Below are 21,473 nucleotides of genomic sequence, written 5' to 3' on the forward strand. Positions count from 1 at the left end.
TCTCTGTGCACACTCTGGAATTGACTATTGAGCGCTGCCACTCATTGAGTCAATTGATCCAAGTTATCAAACTCTTGTCCCAGCAGCTTCTCTCTCCATGTTGGCAGCATTCCTTGAATGGCCAAAGCAGCTAGTTGATCATCAACTAAGTTTAACGGGAAGCATAAATTTCTAGTCTCTCAAAACCTCTGAAGAAACTCAATGCATGATTCATTAGTTTTCTGCCTTATAGTTGTCAAATCGGTAATCTTCTTTTCTCTAGTCCTAGTATAAACATATATATGAAATTTCTTTTCTAGGTCAGCCCAATTGGCAATGGAGTTGACTAGCAGTGATGAAAACTAAGTGAAGGCTAGCCTTGATAGGGACAAGGAGAAGAAACAAACTTGATGGGCCTCTTCAATGGATGCTTCGCCCAACTGTGTAAGATACTGACTGACATGTTCTATTGTGCTCGTGCTGTCTTGGCCAGTGAACTTGGCAAACTCTAGGAGCCTATAATCTATAGGAAGAGCGACCAAATCATATCATTCTGGATATGAGTATTTGTATGAGAAGGTCTGCCCTTTTGGCTTCAAACCGAACTAATTCTTCATTATCTCGGTCACTCTCAGCAGCAACTCATCAGCATTTAAATTTGGATTTCTCTGCACCTGCTAACCCATTTGCGGATTGAAATCTCATGTGTCTTGATACCCTAGATTCGGAATCATGTGAAGGGTATTATAATCTGTGCCATAATGATACCCCTGTGGAATCTCTATCTGCTAGGTCCTCTGCTGGTTGGCTACTTGAAGTCTCTGGTTATAGACATTAGGATCTATATCTCTATGGATCCTTTGAATTGATGGTGCTATTTTTTGAGTCGATGATGGTATGTGGCCTGATGTGCCAAAATTACTCATCTGGTTTTGACCTTGCCCCGCTGGCTCTTACACATGCTGCACTGATGATCTAGGATTATACTGTATCTAATTTGTAGTAGCACCTTGAGCTTGCTCAGATAGATTCTGAACTACCTGGACATCATCATTACCAGTTGGTGCTGCTTCTTGATAGCTAGTACTGGCTTGATTAGTTCCCTAAGTCAACAGATGTGGAATGTTGTAATAAGCTGGCCCAACCTGATCAACTGGAAACCCATGAAATACCTCCTTCATAGTGTTGTGGAATGTGTTCAAGAAATTTTCATTATGGTTTGATATGGCATCATGAATAGATTTGTTTATAGCTTCCATGAAGAAACGCCTGTCTTCAGTCTCATCTGCATCTATCTGCCCATGCAACAGAACTCTTGGTAGTGAATATTTCTAAATAATTGTGTTGTCACGTGTTTTGGTGTAGGACAATAAACACTTGTTCTAAAATTCTTCTATAGCTTTGCTGATGTCATCTTTATCTCTATCAGGTAGGTCTTCATAAGGTACCATAAGAATGTCATTATTATTGTGAGCCACCATGATGATTGTGGGGTCCCACCGGGCATGCCAGAATATGTGTCGGCATGAAAATTCATCTCGTGCCGGGCACACGAGCAAGCCAGAAGGGTTTACTCGATGGAGCTAGAGATCCGCCTAGCTTTAACACAGGGATTATTGATCCTACGCACTCCTCCCGAGATGTGCTAGTCAATTTGACCCTGCAATTGACAAGGAGAGAAAGCTAATCAGTAATTTAAGGCAGAACATGCTGGTGTTGTCAGACAGTCCCGAATATGCGGCTCTGAGAGCCGATATAGAAGGAGATTGACTAAATAGCCGATTCCAGCATACTCATAAGAATAAATCAGTTAAAGCTCATATAATTATGGAAGAAAAAAATTGGTTATCATTCAGGATGAATATCGTTATTTAGACAAATATTAGTCAATGACAGTAGGATGTCAACACTAATCAGTTTATGCTAAGTCAATGACTGCAAGTAACCGAATCCCTTTTTATATAAAAATTCAGCCTATCATCATTTAACCATTTAATAGAGATAGATCAAATGAACATATTAGATCTCATCTATTGCTATGACCAGTGGGGCATGAGGCAGAATCATGCAGGCCGTAGAAACAACAATACATTCGATGACCCTAACTTATTACTAATATCAGTAGGGCATGAGGCAGAATCATGCAGGCCATAATACAATAATAAGATCATGGGGCTAACATATCTTTCAACATACCCTTACTTCAATGGTCTCATGGCATGAACTGCATATCTGAAAACACTCGATATTGGCTAAACAGTCGATTCAGGCATAGCGCACAATTAAGGTCATGCCCTATCAGGGATAGATCTACCAAATAACGATCTCCACTCTATGATGCTAATAGTGGGGTGTGAGGCAGAATCACATAGGCTGGGATAATGGGCCATGGAACAGTTTTCGTTAGCCAATAGATCTATTCAAGACCAGACATGCCTTAATCGCATGCTATGCATGATCAAGATCAGTTTAAGGTGTGGATCAGATCAGTTTAAATTAACAAACGATGGGTAAAATATGATATAAGGCCGATCTAGATCAATCCCAATCAGGCAAAGTGATATTGCTATAATTAAATAAATAATGAAAGCAATAAGCAATATCGGTAACTTAATGAATCTATCCGAAGGACGCCGCCCTTAGATAGAGCCAATAACTTGACCTTAATCTAGTTCGAGCAGTGGAGGTCGACTGGATCGATGCAGCCGTACTTGAACTAGACAAGAATCGATAACTGCTTATACCAGATTCGCAATGGAGGTCAACCGGATCAATGCAGCCATACGAATGAAAATATAAGCCATGACGATACTTACAGACAAGCCAAAGGTCGGCCGGACCGATGCAGCCCTGCTCGCTAAAGAACTCATCGAGATTTACTCTAATCCTACTCCTAAGGGGTGACCAGAGCCGAAAAAGTAAGTAACTTGTATTTGATTGATTGTATGTTTTTACAATAGTTGGGGTCCAATATTTATACCCGGGGCCTAAACACGAATCCTACTTAAGCATGACTCATTTATAATTTTTGGCCTAAGAGAAATCTTTCTCTTTGTGTAGAGTCCAACATGTTTTTCCTAGCGCCGATTATAGCTATCATAGTTATTTGCTGGTGCTATCTGAAGAGAGCCGATTCTAGTGTTGTATTTGAATCAGCTGATACTGACCTTTATGCAATCAATTCCTTGATGATATAATCTTGGGAGCTTTCGAGTTCTTGCAACCCTTCTTCCAAATTCTAGTGTAAACAGACCCTAATCCTTCCCTTTTTGTGGAGTCCGACATGTTTTTCCCGATGTCAACCATGGCTTATTGATGTTATCTGCTGATGTTATCCGAAGAGAGTCGATCCCAGTACCGCATCTGAATCAGCTAATATCGATCCTTAAGCAATCGATTCCTTGATGACACAATCTTGGAAGCTTCAAGTTTCCATGTTCTTCTTTCTAAATTTTGGTGTAAACAACCTTTCATGAGTATCTAGAGATCACCCAAATCTCATAGACTATGACTAGTAGTCGAACTAATATAGGTGTATTCCTCAAAAGATGTTCAATAGGACAACATCTTTGCTTCAGCATGCCACTTGGAACACATTAAGGTAAAAATCAACCTGCCTTATAGCAAAGGAAAGACGTGCATCTAACATGGGCCAAGTTAAGGGTCTTTCCTCAGTCTACCACAGGCTTGTTTTACCATCCTACTTCATAGGATCTCCGATCACATAGAACAGGTCACCACCATGATAGACTTCTTGTGGGTCTCAAGCCCATTTCACTTGATGCACTATCTATCACATTACGTGAAAGTCCCTTAGTGAATTAATCTACCAGATTTTTAGATGTGTCGACATAGTCCAACGCTATCACTCTAGAGTTTTTCAATTTTCTGATAGATTTTAATCTTTGCTCAGCATGCCTTGTGGACTTCATGTTATCCTTAGAACTGTTTACCTTAGTTATCACAGTTTGGTTGTCACAATTTATAGAAATAGCCAATATAGATTTCTCTACAACTAGTAAATCCATAAAGAGTTCACAAAGCCACTCGGCCTCAGCGCCAGCGGTGTCTAATGCTGTAAGTTCTGCTTCCATAGTTGACTTCGTTAAAATAGTATGCTTACAAGACTTCTAGGAAATAGTGCCACCTCCAAGCAAGAACACATATTTGCTTGTGGCATAAAGCTCATCAGCATCAGATATCTAGTTAGCATCATAGAAACCCTCTAATACCTTCAGATACCCGGTATAGTGAATGCCATAGCTCATAGTATCTTTGAGATAATGCAGTACTCTCTCAAGAGCACGCCAATGATTATCTCCTAGATTTGACACAAACCGGCTTAGTTTGCTCACAGCAAACAAGATATCAGGCCTTGTAGCGCTAGCCAGATACATAAGCGAACCAATAATTTAGGAGTATCTCAATTGATCCCTTGCTATTCTTTGATTTTTCCTTAATAGCACACTAGGGTCATAAGGCATAGGGACAGGTTGACAGTCACTAAACCCAAAGCGATGGGATTGTAAAAGTGTAACCCCACCATTGTCTTCTCTTAATAGCTTGACATTAAGAATAATATTAGCTCCTCCCAAGTCTTTCATCTCAAAATTATTAATCACATTAAGGCTGGTTTCAAAGATCACTATGTCATCAACATATAAACACAAGATCACTCCTTCGCTCTCACCATACCGATAGTATACACATGTGTTAGCTTCATTTACAATAAAGTTGGTGTATGTCCAACTTCTATCAAACTTCTCATGTCACTGCTTTAGAGCTTGTTTCAGGCCATATAAGGACTTCAATAACTTACACACCATAACCTCTTGACCATTTGCTACAAATCTATCTAGGTAATCCATATAGATCTCCTCCTCTAACTCTCCGTTTAGGAAAGCCATATTTACATCCATCTGATGAATGATAAGACCATGAGAGGCAGCTAGAAAAAGTAACACTCAAATTGTGGTCAATCGAACAACAGGTGAATAAGTATCGAAGAAATCTTTACCTTGTTTCTGGGTATAACCCTTTGCCACAAGCCTTGCCTTGTACCTCTACATTGTACCATCAGGCCTAAGTTTTTTCTTGAACACCCATTTGCATCCTATTGATTTACATCCATAAGGACACTTAATAATTTTCTAAGTTCCATTAGACATAATTGAATCCATCTCACTTCGTACTGCTTCCTTCCATAAGTCAGCATCAGAAGAGAAATATGCCTCTTCAATGGTTCTTAGTATGTCATCCACAAGGTACACAATATAGTCATCACCAAAAGACTTTGTAGTCCATTGTCTCTTACTCTTTTGAGTGACTACAATATCATCCTCCTTAGGATTATGCATATTAGGTTCCTTAGAATGTTCTATCGAAATATATTGCTCATGGGGAATTATAGGTTTATGACTAGACGCGCTAGGCGTATTTTTCATGGGAAAATCACTTTCAAAAAATATAGCGTCTCTGGACCCTATGATAGTACCAACATGCATATCAGTTACCCCAGAATTTATAATTAAGAATCTATATCCAACGTTGTGAATAGCATAACCAAGGAAACCATAATCAACAGTGTTAGGTCCAAATTTGCGCTTTTTGTTAATTGGCACATTCACTTTGGCCAAACAACCCCAAGTGCACAAATATGAGAGATTTAATCTTTTCTTTTCCCATTTCTCAAATGGTGTGATTTCTTTATTCTTTGTTGGAACTCTATTCAGGACATGACATGCTGTCAAAATTGCCTCACCCCACCATTCCTTAGATAGACCCGTTGTCTACAACATGGCGTTAACCAACTCAGTTAGAGTTAGGTCTTTCTTTTGGTAATCCCATTGGACTATGGTGAATATGACGGTGTCCTCTCATGAATAATTTCATGTTCTACACAAAAATCAAAAAATTCACATGAAAAGTATTCTCCACCACGATCAGACATTAACCGTTTAACTTTCCTCCCAAGTTGATTTTCTACTTCAGCTTTATAGATCTTAAAGTAATGCAATGCTTCATCTTTTGTTTTTAATAGGTACACATAGCAAAATCTAGTACAATCATCTATAAAAGTCATGAAATATCTTTTGCCACCTTTAGTCAATTCACCATTCATCTCGCATAGATCGGAATGGACTAGTTCTAACGGCGCCAAGTTCCTCGCCTCCGTAGCCTTGTGAGGCTTACGAGGTTGCTTAGATTGCACACACACATGGCACTTAGAACCTTTGACCAAATTAATTTTTTGGAGTAAATTCAGATTTACAAGCCACGATAGACAACCAAAATTAACAGACAAAGATGTGAATGCTAAATATTTGACTCATTAGGGATAATAGCGTTGTCCACAATCTTATTACACACATCATCATGCAAGGATAAGTGGAACAAACCTTCGTAATCATAACCTTTACCAACAAAAGTTTCATACTTTGACAATACACATTTTTTGGACTTGAAGACAATTTTATAGACATCTCGACAATATTGAGAGTCGCTAACTAGATTCTTTTTGATAGAGGGGACATGTTGCACGTTCTTCAGCAGCACCGTCTTTCCCGAAGTGAACTTCAGAATGACCGTACCAACACCAAGAACACGCGCATGGGACCTGTTCCCCATCAGCAAGGCTCCAGTCCTGCCAACCTGATAAGATGAAAACAAAGAGGCATCAGCACACACATGAATATTAGTCCTAGTGTCCATCCACCACTCAGGCGAGTGACAAACTAAAAGAATAGTAGGTAAAAAATTACCATACCCAGATGTTCCTCCTTCAGCCTCGCTAACAACTATATTTGTAGATTTCTTCTTTTACTTAAATTTGTTGTCTGGACATGAACTTGCCCAATACTCATTACTCTCGTAAACAAAGCAACCACTATCTTTGTTGTTCTTTTTCTTCTTAAAGTGGTTGTTTGTTGAGGCTTCGAATAGTTCTCTTGCTTGTTCGTCTTTTTCTTATTACAAGATGCATTTGAATTTTTCTTCTACACCATATTGGCACTAGAAGACTCAATGCCTTTCCCACGTGTTTTTTTTTGCTCTCGCCCTCTCCTCAACATCAAGAGGCCCAATAAACTCAGCCACACTAAACACTTGTCTCTTGTGTTTTAGAGAGGTAGCAAAATCCCTCTAAGAAGGTGGCAGCTTAGCGATTATACCGCTGGCCACAAACTTGTTGGACAACACACATGGGAACTGTTCAAGTTCCTTAGCCAGTGCATGTATCTCATGAGCTTGTTCAACCACAAAATGGTTGTCAACCATCTTGTAGTCAAACAACTGCTCCATGAGGTACAACTCGCTATCGGCATTAGAAACACCAAACTTAGCATCAAGTGCATGCCATAATTCCTTGCTTGACGTGTAACGAAGGTAGCAGTCCTCATACTTGCTATGAAGTGCACTAATCACGACGTCTCAAAAAAGGTTATCGACTACCTTGAACTTTTCCTCTTTTTTAGGAGTAAATTGTTCAGGTTTCTCCTGTGCGGCATGATAACAGTTTATAGCAGTAAGCCACAGTACCATCTTAGCAAGCCATGTCTTGTAATGTGTTCCATCAAAATCATTTGGCTTCAAAGCAGCAGCAAAACCACTAACAGAAAATTACCTAATATCAGGTTTTTGGATTGTTAGAAATTTAGGCATTTTCATGTTAAAATTAATCTAGAAAAATAATAATAAATTTGTGATGACAAATATGTGCACGTGTATGATTTTACTAATCCTTAGATTAGTAGCAAATATGTTCATAAACAATATACTGATCATAGCAAAAATAAGGTTGAATTTAACCAATTTGAGAATAGAGATGTATCATGCGGAGGGACCCATACTCAAAGCACCGGTGGCTCCAGTCCCACTCATGGCGAGTTGCTTGAAGTCATGGACCACAGTCAGTGCAGAAAGATGTACGCAGTGCAGTCCCTCGAACGTCCACCAGGAAGTAGACGATCCGAGGAAGATGAAAAAGACGTCAATATTCACCAGGAAGAAGCGAGCAGTCACAAAGACGCTCCCCAAAAATCTGATCGCCCACACACCCGAGCAGATGTCACAGATGCAGATGGCGGTTCCGGAGGCCTGCTCTCCCAACTCTCCGTACGCGCAGTGGGTCGGGACGAGGAAACTTAGAAGGCAACGCAGTAGTGAGAAGTGAAAATCACTAATTGACTATCTTAGAATTTTCCAAACTAGGAACTTTCGATGATAGTTCTATTGTTGTTATGTCTTTTCCCAAGAGAATTGGTGTATATATATATATATATAGAGAGAGAGAGGGGGGGAGAAAAACTCCCTACCTCCACATCAACTAGCAATATGATATTAATTGACGTTGCAACCTTCACCTTTACTCATAAACTTAAACAATAAAGCCCATTAAAACACATATATTAGACCTTTAAGATTTATTATCATTTCTTTATATGAACTTAGGGAATTTTATCCGTATAAATTCTAACACCGACAAGAAGACATTGCCGGCCAACCTGCCCCTAGGCTCACTGGGCCTGCCGATGATCGGGCAGAGCCTGGGCATGCTGCGCGCGATGCAGAGCAACACCGGCGAGCGGTGGCTGCATGACCGTGTCAACCGGTATGGCCTCGTTTCGAAGCTGTTGTTGTTCGGTGCCCCGACGGTGTTCGTGACGGGCCCTGCCGTGAACAAGCTCGTGTTCGCGAGCGACGTGCTGGCACCGAAGCAGCCCCGGTGCCTACTGCTCATCCTGGGTCGCCGCAACATCCTTGAGCTCGTCGGCGATGACTACCGCCACGTCCGTGGCGCCATGATGCAGTTCCTCAAGCCTGACATGCTGCGGCGGTACGTGGGCACGATCGACGATGAGGTGGCGCGGCACCTGGACGTGCGATGGGTGGGGCATCGCACCATCGCCGTGCTACCGCTGATGAAGCTGCCCACGTTTGACATCAGCGCGACGCTGCTCTTCGGCCTGGAGCGTGGCGCCGTCAAGGAGTGGCTCACCGTAGGGTTTGCTGACATGCTAGAGGGGATGTGGTCCGTGCCGCTAGACCTGCCCTTCACGACGTTCCGCAAGAGCCTCAGGGCGAGCGCGCGGGCGCGGCGGGTGCTCGAGGCGATGCTCACGGAGAAGAGGGCCAGGCTAGAGCGCGGCGAGGCATCGCCCACGGACGACCTCGAGAACTGCCTCACCAGCCTGCGCACCAAGGACGGCGGCAGCAGCGGGGGCGAGCGGCTGCTGACGGACGAGGAGATCGTGGATAATGCCATGGTCGTCCTTATCGCTGGCCACGACACGTCGTTTGTGCTGTTAGTGGATGAACGCCTCCAATGGCTAGAGCAGGCCCGGGTCTCTTGCATCGCCAATGTCTAGCGCTCCTAACGCCACCTCGCGCACTCACCTCGCCAACGGCCTCCGCAGAGCGTGCTCGGCCGTGCGCACACGTGCGCCGGGTCTTCATGGCGCCCACACGTCCGGCTTGTGCGCTCATCCTCTCCCATGTGTAGTGCGTGTGTGGTCATGGCCAAAGGCCATTGTACTCTATAAATGTACATGGTACACAATCAATGAAAGCTGTCTAGTTGATCTTCTCAATTCTACAAGGTATCAGCCTCCTCTTCGATCCTAGTGAATCCCTTTGCCTCACCTTCCGCTCCACCATCTCCTCCCATGGCTTCCTCCTCCAATGCCTCCTCTGACGACGAGTTCATCGCCCCTGCCCAAGCCTTCGCCATTCAGGGCATCTCCATCCGCCATCATGTCCCTGTCATCCTCGATCTGGAAGAGGGCAACTACGGGCAGTGGAGGTGCTTCTTCGATTCCGCGCTCGGCAAATTTGGCCTCTTTAGCCATGTTCGTTCTCCAACCACTTCTGCAGATCGCGATGGTGAGTGGCGCATGGTCGACTCCTGCGTCGTCAACTGGATCCTCGCCATGGTGTCCAAAGGTGTCTTTGACATCATACGCCGTGACGACCGTGCCAACGCCTTCTCGCTTTGGCATGCCATCGCAGGCCTCTTCTAGGACAACGAACTCTAGCACGCGGTGTACCTCGAGGCGGAGCTGCGCACTCTCCAGCAAGGTGACATGTCCATCAATGACTATTGCACCAAGCTGAAGCGTCTTGCTGATCAACTCTGCAACATCGGGCATCCGGTCTCCGAACCAAGCCAAGTCCTCACCCTCCTTCGCGGGCTCAACCCGCGGTACCGCTACATCAAGCCAGTGATCACTACCAAGTATCCACCCCACACCTTCATGAGCACCTGCTCCTTCCTTCTTCTGGAGGAGCTCAGCGTTCAACACGACAACAACACAGAGGCGACGTAGGCTCTTGCCGCGTCCCACGTTGACCGTTCGGGCGGCTCCTCCAACTCCGGCAACCATGGCATGTCCACTGGCTCCAATGATGGCTCCTCCGACTCCGCGGCACCCCGTGACAACAACTGTCGCAATAATGGTGGCGGCTACCGCTCCAACAACCGCGGCGATCGGCGCCGTGGACGCGGCAATGGCGGTGGGGCGTCGCGTGGCGGCACCAGTGCCAACAACCCAGCCGCACCTTGGGCCGCGAGTTACAACCCCTGGCAGGGCATGGTGCAGGCCTGGCCCAGGCCCTTCCAGGCCCCCGGCGCCGGCATCTTGGGACCTCACCCGCCGTTCCAGCCTCAACACGCAATGATGGCCGCTCATCAGCAACAGAACGCGCCAGGCGCCGCCTCCAACACCTTCAACACTACTGCCCTCTACGCGGCGCTCCACTCCACCAGCGTCCCTCACCAACCCCAGAGCGCGTCCGATTGGTACTTCGACACCGGCGCGACATCACACATGTCATCTTCTCCTGGTAACTTTCCCCGCTCGGTTCTTCAACCTTCTTCATCTATGATCACAGTAGGCAATGGTGCCCAGATGCCAGTCACCCATCGGGCACAAACATTCATTCCTACTGCCATTGCTCCCCTTCATTTAAACGATGTTCTTTTTTCTCCCTCACTTATCAAAAATTTGATTTCCGTTTGTCGTCTCACTCGTGATAACAATGTTTCAATTGAATTTGACCCAACTGGTTTTTCCATCAAGGATCTAGCTACCACGGCGGAGATGCTCCGATGTGAGAGCAGCGGCGATCTCTACCCTCTTCGCCACCCACACCATCAAGCCCTCGCTACAACTTTGGCATCATCCTTGTCGCATCAGCGGCTGGGACACCCTGGTCACCCAGTTACTTCCCAAATTTTACACAATTTTTCTTTCCAATGTAATAAAGATGATGACCACTCATGTTCGTCTTGTCATTTGGGCAAGCATCATCATTTACCTTTTTCTGATTCAGAAACAAAGTTGTTCTTTCCTTTCCAAATTGTTCATTCGGATGTTTGGACCTCACCAATACTTAGTCACTCTGGCTACAAATATTATGTTGTTTTTCTAGATGACTTTTGTTGGTGTTTTGGACCGGTGGGCCCTCAACTAACTAGTGAAAACATACTGCATGCCCCTAATCCCGGATGGTGATGCAAAGAGACACAAGGTTTATACTGGTTTAGGCAATAGGTGCCCTACGTCCAGTCTGAGAGATTGATCTTGTATTCCTTGCACCAAAGTGCTTGTAGTAAGGGGTTACAAGCAGGGCGAGAGAGGGAGTGAGTTCTAGGTCTCTGCGTGGAGCAGTGTGAGTTGCTTGCGATGTTGATCTCAGGCAACGGGGAAGCGAGCATGTTACAGAGTGTCGCTTGTGTGCAAGTGAGTTCATCTACGCCTGAGTGTGTGTGAGCATGAGAATAGGACTGTCCTCCCATCCCTAGAAATGGCCCAGGTCTCTCCCTTTTATAGTTGAAGGGGGACAGGGGTGATACATGGGGTTGCTATGTAGCATCGTGCGAATAGAGGTGGTATGTCCGAGCCCTATAGCCTGTCACTGTGGCGGCATGGTTGACAGAGTGGTCCTATCCTTAATGTGCTAGAGCAACGCGCCGGTCACACCCGATCCTGTGCGACGTGGGAGCTCCAGTGAAAGCTTGACGCAGGGCATGGCGGGCGATGTGCCGATCGCTGTGTGTTGACGCGTAAAGAGCTGAGGCTCAGTTGGTGCTGAGGTCGAGCCATCATGGGGGGCTCGGCGGGCACGAATCCCTGAGGTTGTTGAGACCCTGAAGTGGATTACCGAGGCTTGGAGGGAGCAGTTGGTCCTGTACACTGATTCCGAGGCTATAGTGACCTGGACTTGACTCCCCATGCCACGTTGTTCTTGGAGTAGGGGTTAGGTAGCACAGTGTAGTGCGGGCGCTGGTCGTGGGCACAGTACCGAGCATAGCGGCTGGTAACCCCTGCCCTGTCCTGTCCTGGACAGTATGGTGTTGATGCGACTTCCCGTCCCGTCGGCCGCTCTACAGTGTCGAGCCATCGCCTGGCTGATGTCATGGGAGTGGTTGGTCGTATTAATTAGATGTGACGCACTGTCAAGGACATCGATCGAGGCAGAGGCGACGGGGTTATTGCCGAGCCGGCCTCGAGCGAGGTGAAGAATCAACAACTCGTCCGAGGCCTTACATGCAAGGCCTCGAGCAAGACGAAGAATTGGTTACTCGTCCGAGGCCTTACGTGCGAGGCCCCGAGCGAGATGGAGAATTGGTTACTCATCCGAGGCCTTACGTGTGAGGCCCCGAGCGAGACGGAGAATCGTCAGGCCGTCCGAGGCCTTTCGTGCGAGGCCTCGAGTGAGGCGGAGAGTCGGTGGCCTCGGTCAAGGCCGGGGGTTAGCCAATGGTTGTCTGTTGGCTTTGATTTTGATAGGGTCTAAGCGGTTTTTTTGGTTTTCACTTAGGGGACCCCTTTTTATGGTACCCAACAGTAGCCCCCGAGCCTCAGGAAGAGTGTGAGCGCTCTCCCTAAGGTTTTGATGAGACTCGGCTCACGGCAGCTCCTAGTGGGATGGTGTTTCGTAGTCGAGGCCTCGGTGGGTGCACGCGAGCGCACCCACCGGGTGTAGCCCCTGAGGCCCTGGAGGAGTGGATTTATTCCTCTAGGGGGTTTTCTTATGTCGTGTGAGGGGTTACATTGCGTTTGCCGAGCCCATGAGTGCGAGTTTGGGTCGCTGAGCCTCGGCTTGGTCGTAGGAAGAGCCCCCGAGCCTCTGCGCGGAGCAAGAGGTCGATCAGGAGTTTCCCTGTCTTTTTTGTGCAGCCCTCACGCATCCTTTTTGTTTGGAAGGAGGGGAGTAGGATGCCAGGCTACCCTCGGTGGGCACGAGCAATGACACCTCTAGTGAGCTGTTATCGGGTAAGTCTGAGTGGAGGCCCATGTCCCATTCAATAGGGGTCGGCTAGCGGTCCAGAGACACACTCCAAAAGTACCAGAGGGCTTCTCTAGTGGGTCCCAAGGTCGTTCGATGGGCCCTGGTGGCTCGATGCCTCTCTACGGTGGGATCCCATTTGGAGACCTCTCTGTCGGTCTCGAACATGACTTAGGGCATCCCAAGCGTTCGCTTGCTTGGGCCTCGGCCACATACGGGTTTGCTCATAGTCATCCCTGACTCTGTTCATCCTGGGGCGGCTGTCGAAACCTTTGGGGGCCCAGCCTACGAACCCCTAGACCGTAATGGGCTCAGTGTCCTTTATCGCGTTCTTCCCTACGAGTTTGGGTTGCTTGCCTTCGTCCTAGGTGTAGGAAAAGCCCCCGAGCCTCTACACGGAGCGAGAGGGCGGTCAGGAGTTCCCCTGGCTTTTTGTGCGACCCTCGCGCATCCTTTTCGTTCAGAAGGAGGGGTTGTTTGCCGAGCCCTCGAGTGCGAGCCTAGGTCGTTGGGTCTCGACAAGGTTGCAGGAAGAGCCCCCTAGCCTCTGCACAGAGCGAGAGGGCGGTCAGGAGTTCCCTTGGCTTTTTGTGCGACCCTCGCGCATCCTTTTCATTTGGAAGGAGGAGTTGTTTGCCGAGACCTTGGGTGCGAGCTTGGGTCGCTGGGTCTCGACAAGGTTGCAGGAAGAGCCCCCTAGCCTCTACACGGAGCGAGAGGGCGGTTAGGAGTTCCCCTGGCTTTTTGTGCGACCCTTGCGCATCCTTTTCATTCAGAAGGAGGGGTTGTTTGCTGAGCCCTCGGGTGCGAGCCTAGGTCGCTGGGTCTCGGCAAGGTTGCAGGAAGAGCCCCTGAGCCTCTGCATGGAGCGAGAGGGCGATCAGGAGTTCCCTTGGCTTTTTGTGCGACCCTCACGCATCCTTTTCGTTCGGAAGGAGGGGTGGAATATGCAAGGCTACCCTCGATGGGCGCAAGCGGTGATACTTTCGGTGAGCTGTTATCGGGTAAGTCTGAGTGGAAGCCCATGCCCTATTCGATAGGGGTCGGCTAGCGGTCCAGAGACGCACTCTAAAAGTACCAGAGGGCTTCTCTAGTGGGTCCTAGAGCCGTTCGATGGGCCCTAGGGGCTCGATGCCTCCCTACGGTGGGATCCCATTCGAAGACCTCCCTGCCGGTCTCGGACACGACTTAGGGCATCCTAAGCGATCGCTTGCTCAGGCCTCAGCCATGTACGGGCTTGCCCATAGTTGTCCCTGACTCTGTTGCCCTAGGGCAGCTGTCAAAACCTTTGGGGGCCCATCCTTCGAACCCCTAGATCGTAACGGGCTCGGTGCCCAGTTCCTTCGCCTGAAAGGAATCGGGTGGGGGATATTCCCCTCCCGTCGGCTGACAATGGTAGGTGCGCCTTTTGAGGCGGTTTTCTTGGGGAGGCAGAATGGCGCCTACTGCTGCTGCGGTCAGACGCAATGCTATGTCAAGGGATGGGACATAATTGTTCACGCGATTAATAAGGAAAAGGTGGGTACGTGGGTGGTTAAATCAGATCTAGATTAACTGTGCCAGATCTGAGGGAAACTTCCCCGATTTCGTCGTTCGCCCATTTTGCCCCCTTCCCACATAAATACGTGATGAGTCTCGCCCCTCTCCTCCTTACCTTGCCTGCCTTTGCTTTTGCTGCCCTCGAGCCGTTGCTAGGAACAGAGAGCGCTGGGGAGAAGAAGGGAGAAGGGCGAGAAAGAGAGGGAGAGAGGCTTACCACCGTAGTCGCATTCTCCACCGCACTCATGGCCGGCGCTGTTGTCATTGAGGTGAATCCTTGGGGTTGGTCCGACGTATCTGTGGAGACGCTATAGTACGGGGATGGTGCCATCGCTAGGCTTTGTTCCACCGAAGTCGACTCCTCAGGAGGTGGCGGGGCAGAGCCTGATGACGGGCATCGCCGCACACCACCGGTGTCTTTCCCTTGTCCATGCTCAGGCTAGACAGGTCCCCAACCAAGGACCTTGTGCCAACAGCTGGGCATGGGATACCGGTGGAGCACGGCGCATTGCCCTGAGATTGCGCGGTGTCGGGGTGGTCCCGCCCATGCCGTGCCTGGCGAGCGTGATGAGAGCGGCGGCCTGGGCGCCGCTTGCGCCTAGGCTGCTGGGGCATGATGTCATTGACGGTCAGCAGGACTCTGGGTGAGAGGAGTACCATATCGTACTCATGTCCTAGAGACATGAACTCTAGGCTCCTGAACCAGATTATCGTGTCGAGACGCAGTGGTCGCACGGGGTCTACCATCCGAAACTTGTCGGGATGACAAAGATGACACGCAGTAGTTCCCCTACCTGGCACGCCAACTGTCGGTGTTTTGGACCGGTGGCCCTCAACCAACTAGTGAAAATGTGCTGCGTGCCCCTAATCCTGGATGGTGATGCAAAGAGACACAAGGTTTATACTGGTTTAGGTAATAGGTGCCCTATGTCCAGTCTGAGAGATCGATCTTGTATTCCTTACACCAAAGTGCTTGTAGTAGGGGGTTACAAGCAGGGCGAGAGAGGGAGCGAGTCCTAGGTCTCTGCGTGGAGCGGTGTGAGTTGATTGAGATGTTGATCTCAGGCAATGGGGAAGCGAGCGTGTTACAGAGTGTCGCTTGTGTGTGAGTGAGTTCGTCTATGCCTGAGTGTGTGTGAGCATGAGAGTAGGTCTGTCCTCCTGTCCCTAGAAATGGCCCCGGTCTCTCCCTTTTATAGTTGAAGGGGGGACAGGGGTGATACATGGGGTTGCTACGTAGCGTCATGCGAACAGAGGTGGTATGTCCGAGCCCTATAGCCTGTCACTACGGCGGCATGGTTGACGAAGTGGTCCTATCCTTAATGTGCTGGAGCAACGCGCCTGTCACACCCGATCCTATGCGACGTGGGAGCTCCAGTGATAGCTTGACGCAGGGCATGGTGGACGACGTGTCGGTCGCTGTGTGTTGACGCGTAAAGAGCCGAGGCTTAGTTGGTGCTGAGGCCGAGCCATCGTGGGGGGCTCGGCGGGCGCGAATCCTAAGGTTGTCGAGACCCTGAAGTGGATTGCCGAGGCTTGGAAGCAGCAGTTGGTCCTGTACACTGATTCTGAGGCTATAGTGACCCAGACTTGACTCCCCACGCCGTGTTGTTCCTAGAGAAGGGGTTAGGTAGCACAGTGTAGTGCGGGCGTCGGTCATGGGCACGGTACCGAGCACAGCGGCCGGTAACCCCTGCCCTGTCCTGTCCTAGACGATATGGTGTTGATGCGACTTCCCGTCCCGTCGGCCGCTCTACAGTGTCGAGCCGTCGCCCGGCTGATGTCGCGGGAGTGGTTGGTCGCATTAATTAGACGCGATGCTCTGTCGGGGAGATCAGTCGAGGCAGAGGCGACGGGGTTATTGCCGAGCCAGCCTTGAGCGAGGCAGAGAATCGCAACTCGTCCAAGGCCTTACGTGCGAGGCCTCGAGCGAGACGGAGAATTGGTTACTCATCCGAGGCCTTACGTGTGAGGCCCCGAGCGAAACGAAGAATTGGTTACTCGTCCGAGGCCTTATGTGCGAGGCCTCGAGAGAGACGGACAATCGTCAGGCCATCTGAGGCCTTTCGTGCGAGGCCTCGAGCGAGGCGGAGAGTCAGTGGCCTCGGTCAAGGCCGGGGGTTAGCCAATGGTTGTCTGTTGGCTTTGAGTTTGACAGGGTCTAAGCGGTTTTTTCGGTTTTCGCTTAGGGGACCCCTTTTTATGGTACCCGACAACTTTACTCACTATCTGTGGATAGTGCCTCTTCGCAACAAATCTGATGTTTTTCACATGATAAAAGCATTCATTTCATACGTTCACACTCAGTTCCGACTACCCATTCTTGCCTTCTAGACAGACAATGGCCGGGAGTACGACTCCACTGTCATGCGCCTGCTCCTCTCCTCCCACGGCATACAGCTGCGCCTCTCTTGCTTGTACACATCGCAATAGAACAGGAAAGCCGAGAGAGTTCTTCGTACCATTAACGATTGTTTGCGCACCTTACTCATACACAGTGCAGCTCCATTGCTATTCTGGGTGGAGGCCCTTGCCACGGCGGTGTACTTGATCAACAGGCGACCATGTCGTGCTACTGGAACCATGATGCCCTACTCTCTCCTCTTCGGTGTACCACCGACGTACGCCGAGCTCAGGGTGTTCGGCTGCTAATGCTTTCCCAACCTGATCATGACATCACCTCACAAGCTTGCCGCGCGGTCGACGCCGTGCGTTTTCATCGGGTACCCAGCGGACCACCGAGGATACCGGTGCTACAACATCGCCACTGGCCGCGTCATCACGTCGTGGCACGTCACCTTCGACGAGAATGTCTTCCTGTTCCGCGAAAACGACATCGCTCACGACGCCACTGTACCCTCCTCGCCGCGCCAGCGCACTGCGTCCGTCGGGCCCTGCGATCACGACGACGACGACGCACCGCGGCCACCGCCGCCTCACCCGTCTGCACCTGTGCGACTGGTTGCGGACCTGATGCCTCATCCACAATGACGCCGAACAGCACGCCACATCCACCACTCGCCGACGTCATCGTCAACGTCGTCGTCACGCTCCGCGGCGTCCTCGGCCATGACAACCGCGATGTCGCCCGCCACCGCATCAATCGACCACCCCTCTCCGACGCTGTCGAGTCCTACCTCGCCGCAACCTCCACCAGCTGCGACGTCATCCACTAATGCGCCAACCGGCCATCCGATGGTCACCCATGCTCGTGCTGGAATTTACAAGCCAAATCCGAAGTATGCTCTGGCCGCCACGGGGATCATCTCACCGATTCCTCGCAGCGTCCGCTCCGCCGTCAAGGACCCCAACTGGTACGCTGTGATGAAGGCTGAGTTTGATGCGTTGCAGGCGAACAAGAAGTGGTCACTCGTGCCGCGACCACCGGGAGCACGGGTCATCACCGGAAAGTGGGTGTTCAAGCACAAACTAAACCCGGACGGCACACTGGCGCGATACAAGGCTTGGTGGGTTGTTCGGGGGTTCAATCAACAACCCAGCATCGACTTTGGGGAAACCTTCTCGCCGGTGATCAAGCCGGCAACGATACGAACCATCCTCACGCTCATCGCCAGCAAGGGATGGTTGGCTCATCAGCTGGACGTGTCTAACGCGTTCCTGCACGGCAACCTGCGTGAACGTGTCTACAGCCAGCAACCCAGCGGCTTCGTTAATCTAGACCGGCCGACCGATGTCTGCCTCCTGTCCCGTTCGCTCTACGGCCTTCGCCAAGCTCCAAGGGTGTGGTTCGACCGTTTTGTTGAGCATGTCACCTCCCTCGGCTTTGTACAGTCAAGAGCCGACACATCCCTAATCGTCTACCACAAGAACGGCGCCACAGCGTACCTATTACTCTACGTCGACGACATGATTCTGTCCGCCTCCACGACTGATCTTCTTCGACATATTGTCAAGCGCCTACACGACGTCTTTGCCGTGAAGGATATGGGGCCGGTCCACCACTTCCTCGACATCAGCGTTCGTCGGAACACCACCGGCTTCTTCCTTTCGCAGGCACAGTACGCAGAGGAGCTTCTCGAGCGAGCGGGCATGGCTAACTGTAAACCAGTCGCTACGCCCGCCGAAACGAAGGCCAAAGCGTCAGCCACTGATGGCACGCTCCTCGACGATGCCACCACCTACAGGAGTATCGCCGGCGCGCTCTAGTACCTGACAATCACGTGACCGGACATTGCGTACGCCGTGCAGCAGGTGTGCCTCCACATTCACGCTCCGCGGGATGTGCACTTGACGATGCTGAAGCGCATACTACAGTATGTCAAAGGCACCACCTCCCTCGGCGTCTAGCTCCGCGCCATCACGTCGCCAACGATCTCCGCCTACTCGGACGCGGACTGGACCGGCTGCCCGGACACACGCCGTTCGACGTCCGGCTTCTGCGTATTCCTCGGCTCATCCCTCATATGGTGGTCGTCCAAGCGCCAAACCACGGTGTCGAGGTCGAGTGCCGAGGCGGAGTACCGCGCCATCGCCAATGCCGTCTCTGAATGTTTGTGGCTTCGACAGCTACTGGGCGAGCTGCTCTACACGGTGACCTCAGCGACGGTTGCGTTCTGCGACAATATTTCTTCGGTGTACATGTCCCGGAATCCAGTCCACCACCGGCGAACCAAGCACATAGAGCTGGAAATCCACTTCGTCAAGGAGAAGGTGGCCGTCGGCGAGCTCCATGTCACACATGTTCCCAGTGCGCGGCAGCTAGCGGACGTGTTCACCAAAGGGCTCCCTTCAGCGCTCTTCTTCGACTTCCGAGACAGTCTCTCCGTCACGAACGGCGACGTCAAGACTGAGGGGGGGTGTCAGCGGATGAACGCCTCCAACGGCTAGAGCAGGCCCGGGTCTCTTGCGTCGCCAACGTCCAGCGCTCCCGACGCCACCTCGTGCACTCGCCTTGCCAACGGCCTCCGCAGAGCGCGCTCGGCCGCGCGCATGCGCGCGCCGGGTCTTCACGGCGCCCACACGTCCGGCTTGTGCGCTCATCCTCTCCCGTGTGTAGTGCGTGTGTGGTCATGGCCAAAGACCATTGCACTCTATAAATGTATACGATCAATGAAAGCTGTCCAGTTGATCTTCTCAATTCTACACGTGCTCATGACCTCCATGATCCGCCACCTCGCGGGCGATCCCGCAACCCACGCCGCCATGGTTCAAGGTAATCGTCAAGAAAGAACCCACAGCTATCTATTCTATGGCCTATAATAAACAAATCAAATGCTCGTGACCATGGATGGATGTCTCATGCATGCAGAGCACGACGAGATCGCCAAGAACAAGGCCGACGGCGAGGCGCTGACATGGGAGGACCTGCACGGCATGAGGTTCACATGGCGCGTGGCCCTGGAGACGCTGCGGATGATCCCTCCCATCTTCGGCAGCTTCTGGCGAGCGCTGGAGGACATCGAGTTCGACGGCTACTGCATCCCCAAGGGGTGGCAGATGTTCTGGGCGTCAAGCGTGACGCACATGGACCCCAGCATCTTCCCGGACCCGGACAAGTTCCAGCCGTCCCGGTTCGAGAGCCAGGCGCCGCCCTACTCGTTCGTGGCGTTCGGCGGCGGGCAGAGGCTGTGCGCCGGGATCGAGTTCGCCAGGGTGGAGACGCTGGTGACCATGCACCACCTGCTGAGGCTCTTCAGGTGGAGGCTCTGCTGCGAGGACAAGGACAACACATTCGTAACGGACCCCATGCCGTCGCCGCAGAACGGGCTACCCATCGAGCTCGAGAGCAGAGACATGGCTTCTCCAACTCCAAGCAAGAGCGCGTGCGGACTTTGAACGCGTGGAGCTCAGTGCCTTGATTCCAACCAAGATGTTCGCGGTTCACGTCACCTGTGTATATAGGTCCCAAAATAGCTTTAGAATGTCGGGTTGGTTTTTTGTTAAGTAAAAACGTAAAAAAAATTCTAGTTTTTACTGGAAGCAAGCTTTTCTTTAGTTTTGCATTAAAAAAAGGGTTTTGATGAGACATGTATCGGTGGAACTCGTTTTAACAGAAAACTGCTGGCACACACAAATAGGCTTCTCGACCTGTATTTCTCCTCCCATCCCACAACCCTGATAACGCCCATCCAACACTCCACGTCTCCACCATCCGCCCTGCTTAGTGTTTTTCTCTCACAACAAAATAGCATCAGCTGGCTTATCAGCCGCAGAAACTATCAGCCGAACACCCTCGACATCGTTGTCGCCTTATCTTCATACCCATGCGCCCACCATCACCGACGGTCTACCTTGCTTCTTCCTCTCCCTCGAAGCCAGCAGTGACAAAAACATCTCCGTTGGAATGGAATCGCGCCGTTGCCAACCTTGCCAAAAAGTTCGTTGTTTTACAAATTCTGAATAGGACATACCAACACCGCAACCTCAGAGTCCACAACATGCAGTCATGAACCACAATTGTCGGCCCCAACACCACCATACAACATGCGGTACAATGTTCAAAAACAAATTCACCTGCCTTATAGATTTCACAAGTTACAACTGGCCGCATGCATACTTCTATAGAAAGAGTCGATGCTCTGGGAGATACTGACCTCAAAATCAGTTCAGTGTTAAGGACTCCATCATATGGGCAATATGGGCCCTACTATATGTAAGGTGCCTGAAATTTTGCATCTAATCAGGCAATGATTCTCATTCATTGGATC

The 21,473-nt window shown here is 50.1% G+C and overlaps 1 protein-coding gene across 1 annotated transcript in view; it reads left to right on the top strand.

Moving 5' to 3' along the window:
- LOC136552446 (cytochrome P450 716A1-like) overlaps positions 1 to 20,906 on the top strand; it is a 30,954-nt gene extending 10,048 nt beyond the window's left edge. Inside the window, exons 2-4 of the mRNA XM_066544018.1 lie at positions 8,458 to 9,275; positions 19,891 to 19,978; positions 20,075 to 20,906. Coding sequence (XP_066400115.1) covers positions 8,458 to 9,275; positions 19,891 to 19,978; positions 20,075 to 20,601 — 1,433 coding nt within the window. The 3' untranslated portion in view covers positions 20,602 to 20,906. The remainder of the gene's footprint in view (positions 1 to 8,457; positions 9,276 to 19,890; positions 19,979 to 20,074) is intronic.
- Positions 20,907 to 21,473: the final 567 nt, after the last annotated feature.

This window comes from Miscanthus floridulus, chromosome 4 (genome assembly GCF_019320115.1).
Source record: "Miscanthus floridulus cultivar M001 chromosome 4, ASM1932011v1, whole genome shotgun sequence".
NCBI classification, from domain to species: domain Eukaryota; kingdom Viridiplantae; phylum Streptophyta; class Magnoliopsida; order Poales; family Poaceae; genus Miscanthus; species Miscanthus floridulus.